General features: G+C 55.4%; 1 protein-coding gene across 5 annotated transcripts in view; it reads left to right on the top strand.

The window, feature by feature from the left end:
• CMKLR1 (chemerin chemokine-like receptor 1) overlaps positions 1–15,155 on the top strand; it is a 43,215-nt gene extending 28,060 nt beyond the window's left edge. For 4 of the 5 annotated variants that reach the window (XM_061141677.1, XM_061141674.1, XM_061141678.1 and 1 more), the window contains one exon: positions 10,501–15,155. In XM_061141677.1, the coding sequence (XP_060997660.1) occupies positions 10,504–11,592 (1,089 nt within the window). In that variant the 5' untranslated portion in view covers positions 10,501–10,503 and the 3' untranslated portion in view covers positions 11,593–15,155. Of the gene's footprint in view, positions 1–1,300; positions 1,385–10,500 lie in introns of those variants that run through there. The other variant, XM_061141675.1, reaches the window with a different exon arrangement.
• The last annotated feature ends 1,186 nt before the right edge of the window (positions 15,156–16,341 follow it).

Below are 16,341 nucleotides of genomic sequence, written 5' to 3'. Positions count from 1 at the left end.
ACTTAGCGACTAAACAGCAACGACAAAGAACAAGTGGGAGCCGCCAAGGGCTTTTAAGCGGGGGAGAGCTGTGATATAGTTTGCATTTTGAGATGATCTCTCCGGCTACGTGGTAGAAAACGAAGTCAGAGTGAAAGCGGCATGCTGGTTAGGGGGTCTCTAGTAGTCACCCAGGTGGGCAGAGATGATGGGCGGATTTGTGAGCCGTTTAGGAAACAGACATGGGGATGGCTTGAGGGAGACGTGTTGAGAATCTGGACTCTGGGTCAGAGTCTCAGGGGGAAATGGATGACCCACTCCAACGGGGTCTTTTTTAATGGGGACTTTAAAAAAATTATTTGTTTGACTTAATTGTATCATACAACATCTTTGTTGTGGCACATGGACCCTCTAGTTGTGGCACATGGGCTCAGTAGTTGTGACGAGCGAGCTTAGTCGCTCCTCACCATGTGGATCTTAATTCCCTGGCCAGGGATCAAACCCGCATCCGCTGTATTTCAAGGCAGATTCTTCACTGCTGGACCACAAGGGAAGTCCTTCACATGGGGTCTTGATGAGCATTTTGCTGTCCACCCTTTCTAAGTCCTTCCTAGCCTAAATGTTCATCAGAGGCATAAAGGATGGGCAGGACTTCAGGTCTGAGAATACGAGGAGACCCCCCTGCCCTTTAAGCCAGGGGGTTGGGGAGGGACTGGTTACTGGGACCCAGACTGTATAGTCAGCACTGACTGAGGGAGACCCTGCAGGGAGGCCGCTGGGACCGTAGACACCTGACCTGCCCTCTTCCTGTCCTGTAGCCCCTGCCAGGCCTTCATGGATAAACCCAACTAGAGGTCAGAGGGCACAGAGTCGAGTGATGGTGTTTCTACAGCTCAGCCTGGGGGCACAGAGCAGGGGGCAGGGATCAGGGGGATAGGGCACCCTGGGGAGAAGGGATGGGGCATTCCAACAAGGGGGACGCTGTGTGGTGGAGTGGACATTTGCAGGGTCTCCTGCTTCTGTGCTCTCAGCAGCCGACGGAGGTTTCCTGGGGCCTCTGGCCTCTGGGTAAGTGGACTGCCCACGTCCAAGGGCATAAGCTTTTGCCTTGCACATTGCTTTTGCCCACCGCTGCAGAGTGTGCCCATCCAAACACGGCCCCATCCGAACCCAAAGAAAATGGGGCCGCCTATTAGTGGGCCAGCTCCTTCCATCTCGCTGCAGTGACTCAGCCAGAGCTCCCGTGTGTGGGCGTGGGACCGGGGAGGGAATTTTCCCCCGACACAGGGCTAATTCTGTCCGGGCGCTGGCAGCCAGTCCTGCGGCTGGAACGGCCACGGCCGCTGTGTGGTTTCCCCGTTCCTGCGTCTCTCAGAGCTGCGGATCCAGGGATGGGAACCCCGAGGTATCTCCAAGAGCCATCTGTGGGGGGCTGGGAGACCCCCTCGCTCTGCCCTGGAGGATGAGGCCAGCCAGGCGACTGTGGCAGCAGGCCAAGATAACAGGACCAAAGTCGGCGGGCCCGGCCTGGGTGGTGGGGGGCGGATACTGCCAAGAAGAGGCATTTGTGATGGGAGAGTCGTGCCTGCAAGGTCCCAGTATGGTTCAAACCTGCTCGCTGAGGCTGTGATCTTGGGCAAGTAGAAAGAGCCAAGGTTGGGGGGTCAGAGAGTCCTTGGTTCAAACCCTGGGATGATGCATCAAGGCTGTGTGAACCTGGGAGAGTCACTTCACCTCTCTGAGCGAGGCTTCATTCGCAAATCTAGGCCTTCATTTGCAAATCTATGCCGCAAGGGAGGACGGATGTGGAGCTGCCTAAGATGTGCGAGGGGCCAGGCAGACTTCTAGGCTCTGGGATACATCACACACGACAGGCTGTGGCCCTCTTCTTTGAGGCTTGGGGAGGGTCAGCTCCTCTCCTGGACCTCCGTTTTCCCAGCTACAAAACAGGATGCCTCTGGGGGCCCTCTCAGCTCCTAAGAGCCTTTGGGAGGCTGAGAAGGCTGGAGGGGAGGCCTCCAGGGCCGCCCAGCCCAGACTGTGGGGGTGGGCCATGGGGGAGGTGGGAGAGGGGACAGAAGCCAGGCCAAACGTGGAGGGAAGAGTTTCCAGTTTCCCCGCCCCGGGCTCCCACGCCCACGGGCCCTGATCAAGCCCCTGCATTCGGCCTGGGGCCGGGGGGCCGCCGGAGGAAGCTTAAACCGGGCTGGAGAGGCAGCAGTGGGAGGCAGCAGGCTGGGAGAGGGGCAGCCGTCGGTTTAGGTGTTCGTTTAGGTGTTCTCGGCACACAGGTGAGCGGTGAGCGATGCTAGCAGGTGAGGGGTGGCTGGGCCTCTGGGGGGGACCGGTGGAGGGAGGATGCGGGGAGAGGGAGGGGACAGTCTCCCTGTCTAGAAGGCAGGGAGACTGCTCTGAGAAGCGAGAGGCAGGGGGAGGGAGCCACAGAGACGGGGACGGACAGACTCGGAAAAGCACCAGGCGAGGCCGAAGGAGCGAGACCAAGATGGGGTGACTGAGAAGCCAGCAGGGAGACCCAGACTTGGACAGAAAGGGAGCGAGCCCCTTGCAGACTCTAGCAGGAGATGCAGAAGGCCACACCTGCTGCCCGAACGCCTCTCAGCCCTGCTGTCCCCTGAGCCCAGGGCATACAGGCCAGCAGGTGGCAGCTGGAGGAGCTGGGGGGATTCCTAAGGACCAGGGTTCAACTCCCTGCACCACCACTAACCGGGTGTGTGACTGCAGGCAAGTCCCCCTTCGCCCACTGGTGCCTGGCCTCGGGCGTCCCCTCGGTAAATCTGGACAGGTGACAGTGACCTTGCAGGCTTGGGGGTTGGGGGGGGTGGGGGTTCCAGGTGAGAAGAGCTGTGCCCACAGCACCCCAGCCTCCTCTCCAGGGCCAGGGAGCAGCAGATTCCACAGGTCCCCGAAGGATGGCTGGATGAATGAGCCCCGCCTCCAAAGGGCTTTTCCTACGGCACCTGGGACGTGCGCCCTGGGACGGGATGTGACGTGCTCCCATTAGGGCCGTTACCTAGAGGCAGAGGGGCTCGGAGGACAGCCCCAGGGACCTGGAGCCTCATCTTGCTCCATGTGCAAAATGCACACCCTGATTCTGTGGGGGTGCTTGAGAGATCCTATCAGGGCAACCACCAGAGGATTCTGGAATGTTCCGAGGAGGCGAGGCAGTGGACAAAGAAAGAGAGTGAGGGTTGGAAGATCAGCAGGCTCGGAGCTTCCTCGCGAGGAATTGGACCTACCTTGCTGAGCTGAGCCAGCTGTGTGACCTTGGGCACCTTACTTAACCTCTCTGGGCCAGTTTCCTCATCTGTAACGGTGCTTAGAACCATGTCTGGAATTTGGTGAGGACTCGACACGTGTTTGTTTAAGAGAAACGAAGCCAGGAACATCTGCCTGAGGTTTATGCTCTCTGTGGCGGGAAGAACTAGATACTGCCTAACACCCTGCCCCCTCACCCCACCACAGACAATTCCCCAGCAAGGGTCTGGCCTGGCCGGTGGGGAGGGCAGGCCCACACATGCAGGATCTTCTGCCTGGGCCGTCCAGTCCCCGGCAGGAGGAATTGGGCCTCGGCCACCTCACAGCCAGCTCGGACTGGGCTGATGCAATTCCTCTCGTGGGCTGGTCCGGGTTCATTCCTGGCCTGCTGGAGGCGGCTGGCACGGAGGGGCTCTTAAGGCCCCAGGCAGGGTCAGAGCCGCTTGCTGGGCCGCTCCTGCCAGTGTGGCTTCGTGAGGGATTCAGTGACCCAGGCGCGGGCTGCTCGATGCCCCAGGCAGGGATCTGGGGTGCTTTGCCTGTTTGTGTTTTCCTGGGCCTCAGGAGGGGAGGGAAGTCTGACATAAAGGCACCCCTCCACCCCACCCTCTCTGGTCTCCGGAAACCCCCGCACTTGTCTAATGTTCCCTCATTTCCTTTATCCCCAGTTCCCTCTTGCTGTGCCTTCCCATGGAGGCACTCAGATCTGTTCAGAGTGTATCTTGTTATTCAGCCCTGTTCTTTGTGTGTTACCGTGCGGCTGCTTTTTTCACTATGCGTGTTTTCAGTGTACTTACGCACCCTCTGGGTAGGTGGCTTTGAGACGCAGGGCGTTCCTTTGCTGTATGCACACTTGCTAATCTGCGGCCTCTAGCAGCTGCCTAGCTCTGTGCCCTAGCTCTGTGGCTTTCGCACGTCGCCTCTCCAACAGCAGATGGACGTCAGCCGCCCCCAGCTTCCAGCCATCAGCAGACGCCTGTGTGCGCTGTCCAGACCCCTGGATCCCTGAGTGTCACAGCGCACAAGGCTCTTGCTTCCTGACGGCCTGCACCTGTGGCTCTGTCAGCGGACTGCCCTCAGAGGGCAGGCAGCGCCTGGGACGGTGCCCCTCCCAGCACAGGATGGAGGGATATAAATAGCTTCCTGGAATTCGACCTCCATTGTTTCCTGACCCCGCCCTGAACCAAGGCCACCTTCCTTGGGCCTCTGCCTGGCGCTGCCCCCTTGACTGACCTCCTCCCTTTCCCAATCTTACTTCTCCAGTCCCTTACTGGGGTTTCCTGGAACACTTCCTTAATAATCACGTTTGCAGGAAGGCTGATGTGAGGTTTGCTCCTGGAGAAGCCAAGATAAGGCATGCCTGCCCCACCCCCACCCCCCAATCCCGCACACGGGCATCCCGAAGCATGATTCTTCCTGGGGCTGGGAGGCACACAGGGGCTCAGGGTACCCGCAGCGTGGCCTGAAGCCTTTGCCAGCCCGAGGTCTCCATCCCAGCTTTCCAGTCCCCTCCGTGGTTCTCATTTCACCTCCTTGATCATCGGTTTGTCTAATGCCTGCTGTAAGTTTTCCCCCCTGTACATTATCTGTTTAGATCCTTAGCCCATTTTTTCTGCCGGGGTTGCAGTCTTTCTGGATTTGCAGGAAGATGCTCTCTGTACATTCTAGGTGGCAGTCCCAGTGCAGAGGAAGCGAACTGGAAGAACAGCGGATAGCAAGGTGAAGTTCTAACAGTCAAGGACAGCTGTGCAGGTGTTGTGGGCTGGAATTGCATCGCCTCCCCTAAGTTCCTAAGTTGCTGTCCTAACCCCCAGTACTTTGGGAGCATGACTGTATTTGGAGATAGGGCTTAAAAATGTTTATTTTTTTAAAAATTTATTTTCCATTGGAGTATAATTACTTTACAACGTTGTGTTAATTTCTGCTGTACAGAGAGGTGAATCTGCTGCGTGTGTACATACATCCCCTGCTCTGGAGGCCCCCTCTTGCCCCTCTGGGTCACCACAGAGCGCTGAGCCGAGCTCCCGTGCTACATAGCAGCTTGCCGTGAGCCATTTTACACCCGGTAGTGTATGGATGTCTGTCTTGCTCTCCCAGTCCATCCCACTCTCTTCTTCTCCGTCTGTGTCCACAGGTCCGGTCTCTATAGGAAACAAGGCTTTTAAAGTGGTGATTAGCATAAAGTGAGGTCACTGGGGTGTGGGGGCTTAATCCAACCTGCCTGATGCCCTTCTGTGAAGAGATGATTAGGACGCCGACACACACACAGGGGGAGACTGTGAGGACATCGCAATATCCTGAGGACCCGCATGGTGCCCACCTTCTTCCCCGACCCGGACACAGAGCTGAATCGGACCAGTCCTCACCCTCGGGTAGCTCGCAGTCTGGTCAGGTGTGTTGTTTTGTTATTCAGTCGCTAAGTCGTGTCCGACTCTTTGCGACCCCGTGGACTGCAGCAGGCCAGGCTTCGCCGTCCTTCGCTATCTCTTGGAGTTAGCTCAAATTCACATCCATTGAGTCAGTGAGGCCATCCAAGCATCTCATCCTCTGTTGCCCCCTTCTCTTGCCCTCAATCTTCCCCAGCATCAGGGTCTTTCCAATGAGTTGGCTCTTTGCATCAGGTGGCCAAAGTATTGGAGCTTCAGTTTCAGCATCAGTCTTTCCCATGAATATTCAGGGTTGATTTCCTTGAGGATGGACTGGTTTGATCTCCTTGCAGTCCAAGGGACTCTCAAAAGTCTTCTCTAACACCACAGTTCAAAAGCATCAGTTCTTCAGCGCTCAGCTTCCTTTATGGTCCAACTCTCGCATCCATACATGACCACTGGAAAAACCATAGCCTTGACCAGATGGACCTTTGTGGGCAAAGTGATATCTCTGCTTTTTAACATGCTGTGTGTAAAAGCCAGTAATAATCATGTAAATACCATGGGCCTCGGAGTAGGGAGCGGGTGCCCTGGGAGCGGGAGCGGAGGGTGTGTTAGTGTCCGAGGGCTGTTGTAGCGGAGTACTGCAGACTGGGTGGCTTAAAACGACCGAAATGCATGTTCACTTGTGCCACCAGAGGCCAGAGGTCTGCAGGCGAGCTGTCGCAGGCTGGGCTTCCTCGGAAGGCTCTGGGGAGGGTCCCTTCTGTGTCCTCCAGTTCTGGGGCTCTGGGCATCCCTCAGCTCCTGGTCGCATCCCTCCAGTCTCTGCCTGTCTCTTCACGTGGCTTCTCTGTTCCCATGTCAAATCTCCTTCTGTCATCTCCTCTTACGGGGACACTTGTCTTTGGGGTTAGAGCCCAGCTTCTCCCAAGGTGATCTCATCTTGGGATCCTTACGTCAATTATATCAGCAAAGACCCTTTTTCCAAATAAGGTCACATTCACAGGTTCTGGTAGACCTATTTTTTTTTTTTTTTAGGGAAGACTTAACCCACTACAGGGGGTGGGGGTTGTCGTGGCAGTCTGGAAAAGAATTTCCAGACACAGAGCATTTCATCAGGGAGTGAGTTTACTAAGAACAAAGAGCAGAGATAACGTGGGTGCTGTGAGCACAGCAGGCTGACCTCCCGACAGATCAGGAGAGCTGACCGTGAGAACAGCGGGCCGGCTCAAGTGAGAGCCGAGCTTTTGGTGGGTTAGTAGCCAATTTTTATAGCCTCAAGACAAAGGAAGTTCCTGCTGGAAGGGTGGCATTAGGTTATTGCTTAGGGTGCCATAGGGTGAGTGCAGGGGTGGGCGTTTTTGCCTAATACGGGGTCAGGAAATCTGCTGGTGATGATCAGGGGGGCCTCTGGCAACAGTTACAAAGAGGACTCAGTCAGCTTCAGAGGTGACCTTGGTTCTGGGCTCCTCTTCTCTGGCCTTGGTGCAAGGTCTTGTGCTGGTGGTCTTGGGATGGGCACACCACGAGGATGGGGGGGACGCCAAGAGGAACCTTCCTGGAGAGAGGAGCCTGGGTTCAGGGCTGAGTCTGAAGTTGTAGAGGAAATTTAAGAGAGTGATTTTGATTTTTGGCAGGTGCCACGTAGCAAATATTTTGGTCAAAAAGGTTTTAGGGGATTCCCTCGTGGTCCAGTGGTTAGGACTCTGCGCGCCTAATGCCAAGGGCCCAGGTTTGATCCCTGGTTAGGGAACTAAGATCCTGCAAGTTGCGGTACAACCAAAAAAAGAAGGTTTTGGTTGCTTCACTTGGGGACGCTTTGTCTCGTCACAAAACAGAGCTCTCAGACCTCCCAGGGCCTTGACTCCTACTTCGGTGTCCTGGATCTTTCCCTGTCATCCTCGCCGAGCCTGGGACAAGCTGGTGGGCCTTAACTCATCCTCCCAGTGGTTTTGAGAAGTCGGTAGGGCGGGGGTTTCTATCAGTCCCATTTTGCAGATGGCACAACTAAGGCTCAGAGATGGGGAGGTGACTTGCTCGGGTGACATAGGGAGTCTCCCCCACCACCCCACCATCTCCTCCCTGGTCCCCAAAGGGCACAAGTCGGAGATCACAGGGGAATCTCGGAGCGGAGCCAGGACAGCTCGTCTGTCCCCTGGGCTCTTGGGGAGCTGAGGGCAGAAAGAGGGATGGTCTGGCCAGACTCACCTGCCCGCCTGGACTGTGATAGACAACGTCAGCTTTGGCAAACGATTCCCAGCTGTGCCCTAGACCTCAGATCATCCTGAAGACTGGGAACATAGGTTCCTTGAGGAGCCAAGAAAGGACGGCAAAGAGGAGGTGTCCGGGAGGGTGGAGCTGGGGTCCCTGGGGCAGCAGCAAGGGTGTGAACAGACACAGGAAGGAGCGCCCACTTCCTGGAAACAAGGCGGTGAGGAGCAGGCTGAGTCAGAGCAGCCTGGGTGTGAGGGCGCGTGTGCGTGCTCAGTCCCTTCATAGTGTCCGGCTCCTTGTGACCCCACGGACTAGCCCTCCAGGCTGCTCTGTCGGTGGAATTCTCCAGGCAAGGGTACTGGAGTGGGTTAGGGCTCCTTATATGCCACTGTGCCCTGCAACAGCCTTACAAGGGTAACGGTAGTTTGCAGGTAAGAAAACTGAGGTTCAGAGAGGTGAAGCAACTTGCCCAAGGCCACACAGCTGGGAAATCTGACTCCAGAGCCTGACTTCCAAGGATCCCGAGTGAAAAGTTTCTTCGGTTCCCCCTGCTTCCCTGAGGAATTCAGAGTCCCAATCCCATTTCTCTGAGCTCTCCAAGCCTTTGCTTTAAACCCTGAGAGCCCAGACTGTCATCACGTTCTTGATCCTCCCACGGAGCTGTCCACCCTGTCCACCCTTTGCCTTCAAGGCCCCCACAAGCAGCTACCAGTGGGAAATCACCCCTGGGATGCTGTATCAGCCCTGGACAGTGATGCTACCCACTGCCTCTGTCAGCGTGCCCTTCAGCGAACGCCTGCCCAGTGAGAAATACTCTGGAGAATCCAGGGTAAGGGAACAACATTGCTCCCTAAGCTGCTTCCTCCTTCTCCATAAATGAACTTCCACCATGTATCACATTTCCCTTTGTGCTGTGGCCACAAGGATGCTCAGAGTCACACCTGCAGGTCAGAGGCCGAAAGCCAATTGACTCTGCTGGTCTGCAGTTTCCACCTTGGTTTGGGTTGGCTCTGATGTCTCCATCTGGTTATACATTTTGTTGGTTATAGTTCCTTGTGATAGATAAATCGGTGCACACATCAACCCAAGCACTTTACCCAGCGTTTTAAAGGTGCAGTGTGTTTTTTGTTTATTGGTGCCTCCCCAACAAATGCAGTAGCGATAATGCTATTACTTCCAAGGTAAAAGTAAGGAAGGGGAAGGTCACACAGTCAGCAGGGCTGACCGGATGTGCTGGGGTGGGGGTTCAGGGGAGACGGGGGTTGGAATGGAGGGTCTAGCTGTTGGTCTGAGTTCTTGAGGCTCCACCACTTCCCAGCTGGGTAACCCCGGGCCCATCTCAGCCTCTCTGAGCCTCCGCTTCCTCCTCTGTAAAGCGGGGTAACAGCAGTACATGTGTGTGCGGCGCTGGGTCCACCCGGACCTCTGGTTCTTAGATCGAGAGCCAACTGCTGCGCCTTGCTCTGCCCTGCAGGTGTTTGCAGCTGTGTGCGGGGGCTGGCCGGCCAGGGAGGCACCCTGGAGAGCTTTGGAGGTCGTAACAGTGAAACGGTGAGGGGCTCTTGTGTCTGAACTCATCTCTTCGAAGGGCAGCAGTGGGAGACCAGGATGAGGCAGGGGCAGTCAGCGCAGCTGTCCCCTGGGTTTTGGGAATCTGGTCAGAGTCAAGTTCAGAGCACCGTGCACCTCTTCATTGTGCTTAGCATCACCGCGATTTTTCCACGATTTGAGGGTTTTTTTTTTTTTTTTGATGAGAGTTTGTCTCCCACTAGACTGTGAAGGAACAGGGAGGGTCCCAGAGAGGCAGCAAAAACATGGTGGTCCAGGAGGTACGCGTCAGCGTCTACCCTGACTCCTGGTCCGCCTCTTCTCAGCTGTATGCCCTTGGGCACGTGACGTAAGCTCTCTGTGTCTCAGTTTCCTCACCTGTAAAATGGGGTTTGTAACCACCTCATTGAGTTGTTATGAGAATGAAAGGACTTTGCCTACATCAACCCTTTAGAATAGTACCTGGTATATAGTAGGTGCCTGTGAGCTGTTTGTCAAATAAATAAAATAGCAAAGCCACCAGCTGGTCTTGCTCATGGCCAGGGAGGACACTGTCGGTCTCACTGGTGGTGATCAACCTCTTAAATCCAGTTACATGTTTTGTTGGTTATAGTCCCTTGTGATAGATGAATCGGTACACACATCAACCCAGACACTTCACCCAGTGTTTTCAAGGTGTAGTGGTTTTTTTTTGTTGTTGTTCGTTCCTCTCTGGCTACAAACGCCAGTAGCTCTTTTTGTTTTTAATTTTGGCTGTGCTGGGTCTTCGTTGCTGTGTGGGCTTGTCTCTAGTTGTGGCGAATGGGAGCTACTCTCTCTTTTGGTGCACAGGCTTCTCATCGTGGTGGCTTCTCACAGGCTCTAGGGTGCACGGGCTTCAGTAATTAGGACTTGCAGGCTCAGAAGTGGCAGCTCTCGGGTTCTGGAGCACAGGCCCAACAGTTGTGGTATACAGGCTTTGTTGCTCCTCTGCATGTGGGATCTTCCCTGATCAGGGATCGAACCCACGTCTCCGGCATTGGCAGGCAGGTTCATTACCACTGAGCCACCAGGAAAGCCCTTTAAAGCCAGTTCTAACCAAAGTTCCCCTCGCGCCCCCTGTCTCCCCTGGCAGAGAATGGAGACTGAGGATTACAACACCTCCTACGAGGACTACCCCGATGACTTGGACCCCATCGTGGTTTTGGAGGAGTTATCTCCCCTGGAAGGTAGAGTGGTCAGGATCTTTCTGGTGGTGATCTACAGCATTATCTGTCTCCTCGGGATCCTGGGCAATGGCTTGGTGATCATCATCATCACCTGCAAGATGAAGAGGACGGTGAACACCATCTGGTTCCTCAACCTGGCCGTGGCCGACTTCCTGTTCAACATCTTCCTCCCCATCCACATCGCCTACGCCGCCCTGGACTACCACTGGGTGTTTGGGACGGCTATGTGCAAGATCAGCAACTTCCTGCTCATCCACAACATGTTCACCAGCGTCTTCCTGCTGACCGTCATCAGCTTCGACCGCTGCGTCTCCGTGCTCCTCCCCGTCTGGTCCCAGAACCACCGCAGCGTCCGGCTCGCTTACACGGCTTGCCTGGTCATCTGGGTCCTGGCTTTCTTCTTGAGTTCCCCATCCCTTGTCTTCCGGGACACGGCCCGCCTGCACGGGAAGATATCCTGCTTTAACAACTTCAGCCTGTCAGCCGCCGGCTCTGCCCCATGGCCCGCTCACCCCCAGGTGGACCCGGTGGGCTCTGGCCGGCACATGGTGGTGACCATCACCCGCTTCCTCTGTGGCTTCCTGGTGCCAGGTCTCATCACCACCGCCTGCTACTTCACCATCGTCTACAAGCTGCAGCGCAGCCGCCTGGCCAAGACCAAGAAGCCCTTCAAGATCATCCTGACCATCATCGTCACCTTCTTCCTCTGCTGGTGCCCCTACCACGCGTTCTACCTCCTGGAGCTCCGTCGCGGCTCCGTGCCTCCCTCCGTCTTCAGCCTGGGCGTGCCCCTGGCCACCGCCATCGCCATCGCCAACAGCTGCATGAACCCCATCCTGTACGTCTTCATGGGTCAGGACTTCAAGAAGTTCAGGGTGGCCCTCTTCTCCCGTCTGGTCAATGCCCTGAGTGAGGACACAGGCCACTCCTCCTACCCCAGCCACAGGAGCTTTACCAAGATGTCATCCATGAATGAGAGGGAGACTGGCATGCTCTGAGCCTCACCTGGAAACCCCCCAGTGGATGCTCCCAACCTTGGAGGCTCAAAGCTACGCCTTCTGGACACCACAACAAGAACCTCTTGGGCAACCCACAGATGCCCACTGTATTTTCCGTGGGGCTGAGCAGTCTTTTTGAGCTGGGAATCCAGGGTTTGGAACGCCTTTCCTCCAGGGGCGTGGTGGACACAGCATGCTGAGGTACTTAGGCTTGGACCAGTATCCTGTGCATCTTCAGAGACTTGCCTTGACCAATGCAAAGCAAAAAAAAGGGAGAGTTTTCTAAAGCACTGGCATGAACTGGGATGGGCATAAGACAGAGGGATTCAGTTACCTACCCGAGCACTTTCCAGGAATGACACAGAGAGTTTGCAAGGTCTGTTCCTGGTGTGAGGAGAGGAGGTCAGAGCCAAGCCACTGTGATGTAGGTCACGCTTTGCCACAGAGCCCTATATTAATAGCTGGCCAGAAATCCTGCTCTTAAGCCATTCTTCGGGTCTAGGGCATGTTGGAATGCACAGACCTTCTCCAGGTCACCTGGGAAGAGAAGGTGACTTAAGAACTCAGAAACTCCTGGGACCACACATTTGACTTTTAGATCAGCTGGAAAGATAGACAACAGGTCCTGAGGGGACCACGGGGCTTTTTAATGGGTTCAAGAGAAGCAGGGCTACAGTGAAGACTTGGGTCTTGTGCGGGAAGGAATGGAGAAAGAAAAGACCTTTCAGAGGGCGTTTGACAGGAAACAGCTCACCCTAGAACCCTCCAGGGCAATGTTGCTTCAGGCCGTAGCTGTGTTGAGGGTGGGGTCATGCTGCCAGCCCCTGGCCCCAAGCCCTGTCCCCACTTTGCATTTGTTACCATGGGGCTGGTTTGAGGTGGGCAGCCCCCTACTCACTCCATCACAGGAATTCCTCCCTCTTTCCTGACCCACTGACTCTGGCTGGAGATGCTCAGAAGAAAACACTCCGGGGCAAGGGGTGGGTGGTGGGTGGGGGTGGGGGGTGGGATCTCTTCTTTCTCTACTTCCTCAGAGCCTTGCTGGAGCCTAGCCCGAAATCAGCTGCTGGAAGCAACCTGGGAGCACCTTGAGGACCAAAGATGCCTCCGAGGGCTCAATCCTTGAGCTCGAAGCAGAATCTGGAACCTGGCTCTTTGGACTGTGCCCCTGAGATACAGGGCCTGGGGGCGGGCCCAGGACTCCTCCTGTGGGCAGTCACACCATCTTTTCTGGGGCTCTGCTGCAGAGTCATCATCTCACTTACAAACGACAAAGGTGATGCTCACAGTGGGAAAGTTACCCAGCGTCACATAGCCAGCCAGGGGGCAGAGTCTCCAGAAAAGAACAGAGCTGTTCTGTCATGGAGAATGCCTCTGCGGAGAATATTCTACACAGTCCTGGTAACCTACATTTATTTAGCACTTCTATGTTAAGCACTTTACATGTGTATCTCATTTATCCCTCACGGCAGCCCCGAGGTAGGTACAATTATCACTTCCCTTTTATGCATGAGGCTTCTGAGGTTCAGAGAGTTTAAGCAACTGGCCCAAGGATGCCCAGCTGGTCTCTGTTAAGAGTCTGGACTTGAACCTATGTCTGTCTGGCTCAAAGAAGGCTGCAGAGGCTTAGGGTTTTGAGCATTCATATATGCATATCCCTCAGCAGATTCATGTTAACATCTTAAGGGCTTTAAAGGCAGCTATGCAAATAGTTTTCAAAACTGATCCAAAGTGTCAGAGAAAATGTACTTGGCTCCCAGCTTCCTTGGCACCCGTTCACACCCACCCACCCTGGCTCCCACCTCCTGTGTCCACACACACCCCTCCCCACCGCCCCCCCCCCCCCCCCCAGCTCTCCAGAGAGGGCGGCAGGGAGGGAGGCCTGAAGGGAGGACCCTTTGGCCTCCGAGTGTCTATATTCCGTTCTCTTCCAAGTTTCTTTGCTGTGAAGCCATTTCTCCAACAAGATGCAATGAACAGATGTAACATCTACACAGCGCTGGGCGAGTTCCTGAGGCCACGGGCTGTTTGGAATCGCACCTCGTTTAGAGACAAACTATTCCTTCACTCTGTTGGGTCATTGCGCTTGTGAAAGGCAGCTCTGAGTTGACCCTACTGGGGCCTCCAGTTGCTTCAAGCAGTCTGAACTTATCTTGAGCGGAGGGAGCTTTCAATATTGCCCAGAGGCCCCTGTCACCCACCCCCCACCCAGCCAACTTCACAGGCAAAGAATCCAGGGCACGAGATGGAGTGAGAGGGGTTCCAGGCCCAAGAGACAGTCACCAGCCACTTGGAGGAGGACCACGCTATTTGCTGGGGCTCAGCTTCTCGTTCCTTCTGGGCTGCGTGCAGGCCAGGCCAGGCTGGGGGAGCCAGGAAATCATTTTGTCTTTGGAAAAGCTGATGAACAGGAGCAAAATGAAAACCATCTGTGTTCCTCCTTGGAGCCAGGCCTCACTCTTTCTGGTTGCCCCACTAGTCTTCCTGTTCTGACCATCAAATGCTCAAGTGCAGCCGTGACAACCTTTTCAGTCTCGTCCCCACAGCTTCTTCTGAGGGTCCCCCCAGGTCACATGTTCAAAGGCCCTGCAGTTCACACAACACATTCACCTGAATTGCTCCACAGGCAGCCAACACGCTGGGTGCCCACGAGAGCCTTCCCTCCGGGGCCAGGACCCGCCAATGGGTCCTGCAGCGCTGCCTCCTATGTGGGGTGGGGTGGGTGGAGGGGGCACGGGGTTGTGGGCAGAGGGACAAAAAGAGAAGATGCTGTTTGAGGGCGGGGGGAGAGGAAGGGGGGAGAGAAGCGCGAAGGAGAACAATGATGAAGAAAAGGGATCTGGCATTTATTAAGCATCTACCCTGTATCCGGCCCAGAATCTCATCAAAACCTCAAAAACAGCCCTGTAAGAAGAGGACCATCAGACACGGGTGGGGGTGCAGAAAGGGAGGTTTGGCCTGTGGCCCCCACTTGTTGAGAGTCACACAGTAGTAAACGGAACTGGGTCTGCTGCCCGAGAGAGTTCCCAGCTTCTTCAGCCCTTGGGAGGATGGAGAGGGAGGGGGAGAGAGAGAGGAGGAAGAGAAACAAGAGGGAGGGTCTCAGAAGGGGAGTTGGACCCAGGTGCTGGCCAAGGGAGGAGTTTGCCTTAAGCTGGACCCCAGGGTCAGCATGGAAAGCAGAGCCCAGGATGGATGGGAGAAGAGAGAATCCAATCATGAGAGCCTCACCGGCTGGTCAGTCTCATCCCCATCCAAGTCCTCCCCGTTTCACAGAAGAGGGAACTGAGCTTGCAAGAGCTGCCCTTGGAGAAATCTGCAAAAGGAGGTGTGCTGGCTTGGCTGGTTGGTCAGTGATATCCCAGCTCCTGGTCCCGGCCTCCCTCTCCATTCCTCCCGGACATGCTTTGGTGCTCTGGCTTTGGAGAACTGCTCCTGGGGCTGGGATCCAGGACAAGGGGAATCGGGAGGCAGCTTCTCCAACCACGAAATAATTCATTAGGGCATTTGCTTGCTTCCTCTCTGAAGACAATGTTTCTCTTGAATAAACAGACTGAAGCAAGCGTGAGGACTCTCATTGCTGGCGGGTCCTGCCCCTTGCCTCCCCCACCCACCTCATGGAACGCCAGCTGAGGCTCAGAGAGGTGAAGTGTGCTGTCCAGAGTCACACGGCTGTGTTGTGGGATGGCAGGAGAACCCCTGCAACTCCCAACCTCCCATTCCCCAAATTTTGAACCACAAGAAATCCGTATCTTAAAGAAATTCCCTCCGCTCATGTAATTTTCCTAGGAACCAAGGATATAAGACAGATAGTGACTTACTCAAGACAACACAGCCAGCCGTGGCAGAAAGGGGACTAAAAGCTGGGACTCCTTGCAAGTCCGTGCATTGGCCCACCCAAGGACAGACACTCTCACCTGCACATTCATCCAGCCATCCTTTCATGCACCCATCCATTTCCTTAACCGTCTATGTGTAAGTCCACCCACTCACCCACTCCACAGGCATCCCTCTAATACCCCTCTTTGCTGGGCCTTGTGGTCAACACTGGGGATTGGGGATGGTCAGGACATACACAATCTCTGTCCTCTTAGCTCATTCATTGGACAATGGTGCCAGCCAATTAAAAAAACATACCCCAAACAGAAAACAATCATAGTAAGTGTCACCCATATATTATAGAGGGAGGTGACCCTGTCCACGGCCAAGAAACTTCCCCAGGGGCGGTACCCGTGTGCTCAGTCATGTCTGACTCTTTTTGACCCCATGGACTGTGATCTGCCAGGCTCCTCTGTGGAATTCTTCAGGCAAGAATACTGGAGTGTGGGTTGCCGTTTCCTCCTCCAGGGGATCTTCCCCACCCAGGGATCAAACCCACATCTCCTGCATTGGCAGGTGGGTTCTTTACTGCTGAGCCCCGGGGGAAGAGACACCTGAGATTTGAAGGATGGGGAGGCGCTGACACAGTGGGGAGGTGCTGGAGAGGGTGCTGCAGGAAGAGGGAATTGCAGTGATGTGGGAGGGAGCAGGGTGCCTTTGGAGGATTGAAACGCGGGTGGGGGATGCAGCCCAGTGAGTACGTGAGCATCGGCCAGGTAGGACGGAGAGGAGGCAGGGCCAGACTGTGGGATGGGGAAGGGGAAGCCATGTGTAAAGGGGTGACTCAGATCCATTAAAAGGATGTCTGGGACCTCCCTGGGGGTCCGGTAGTTAAGACCTGGTGCTTCCAATGCAGGGGCGCGGGTTCCG

This window comes from Dama dama, chromosome 5, assembly GCF_033118175.1.
Source record: "Dama dama isolate Ldn47 chromosome 5, ASM3311817v1, whole genome shotgun sequence".
Classification (NCBI taxonomy): Eukaryota; Metazoa; Chordata; class Mammalia; order Artiodactyla; family Cervidae; genus Dama; species Dama dama.
This window is presented reverse-complemented; position numbering and strand designations above follow the sequence as displayed.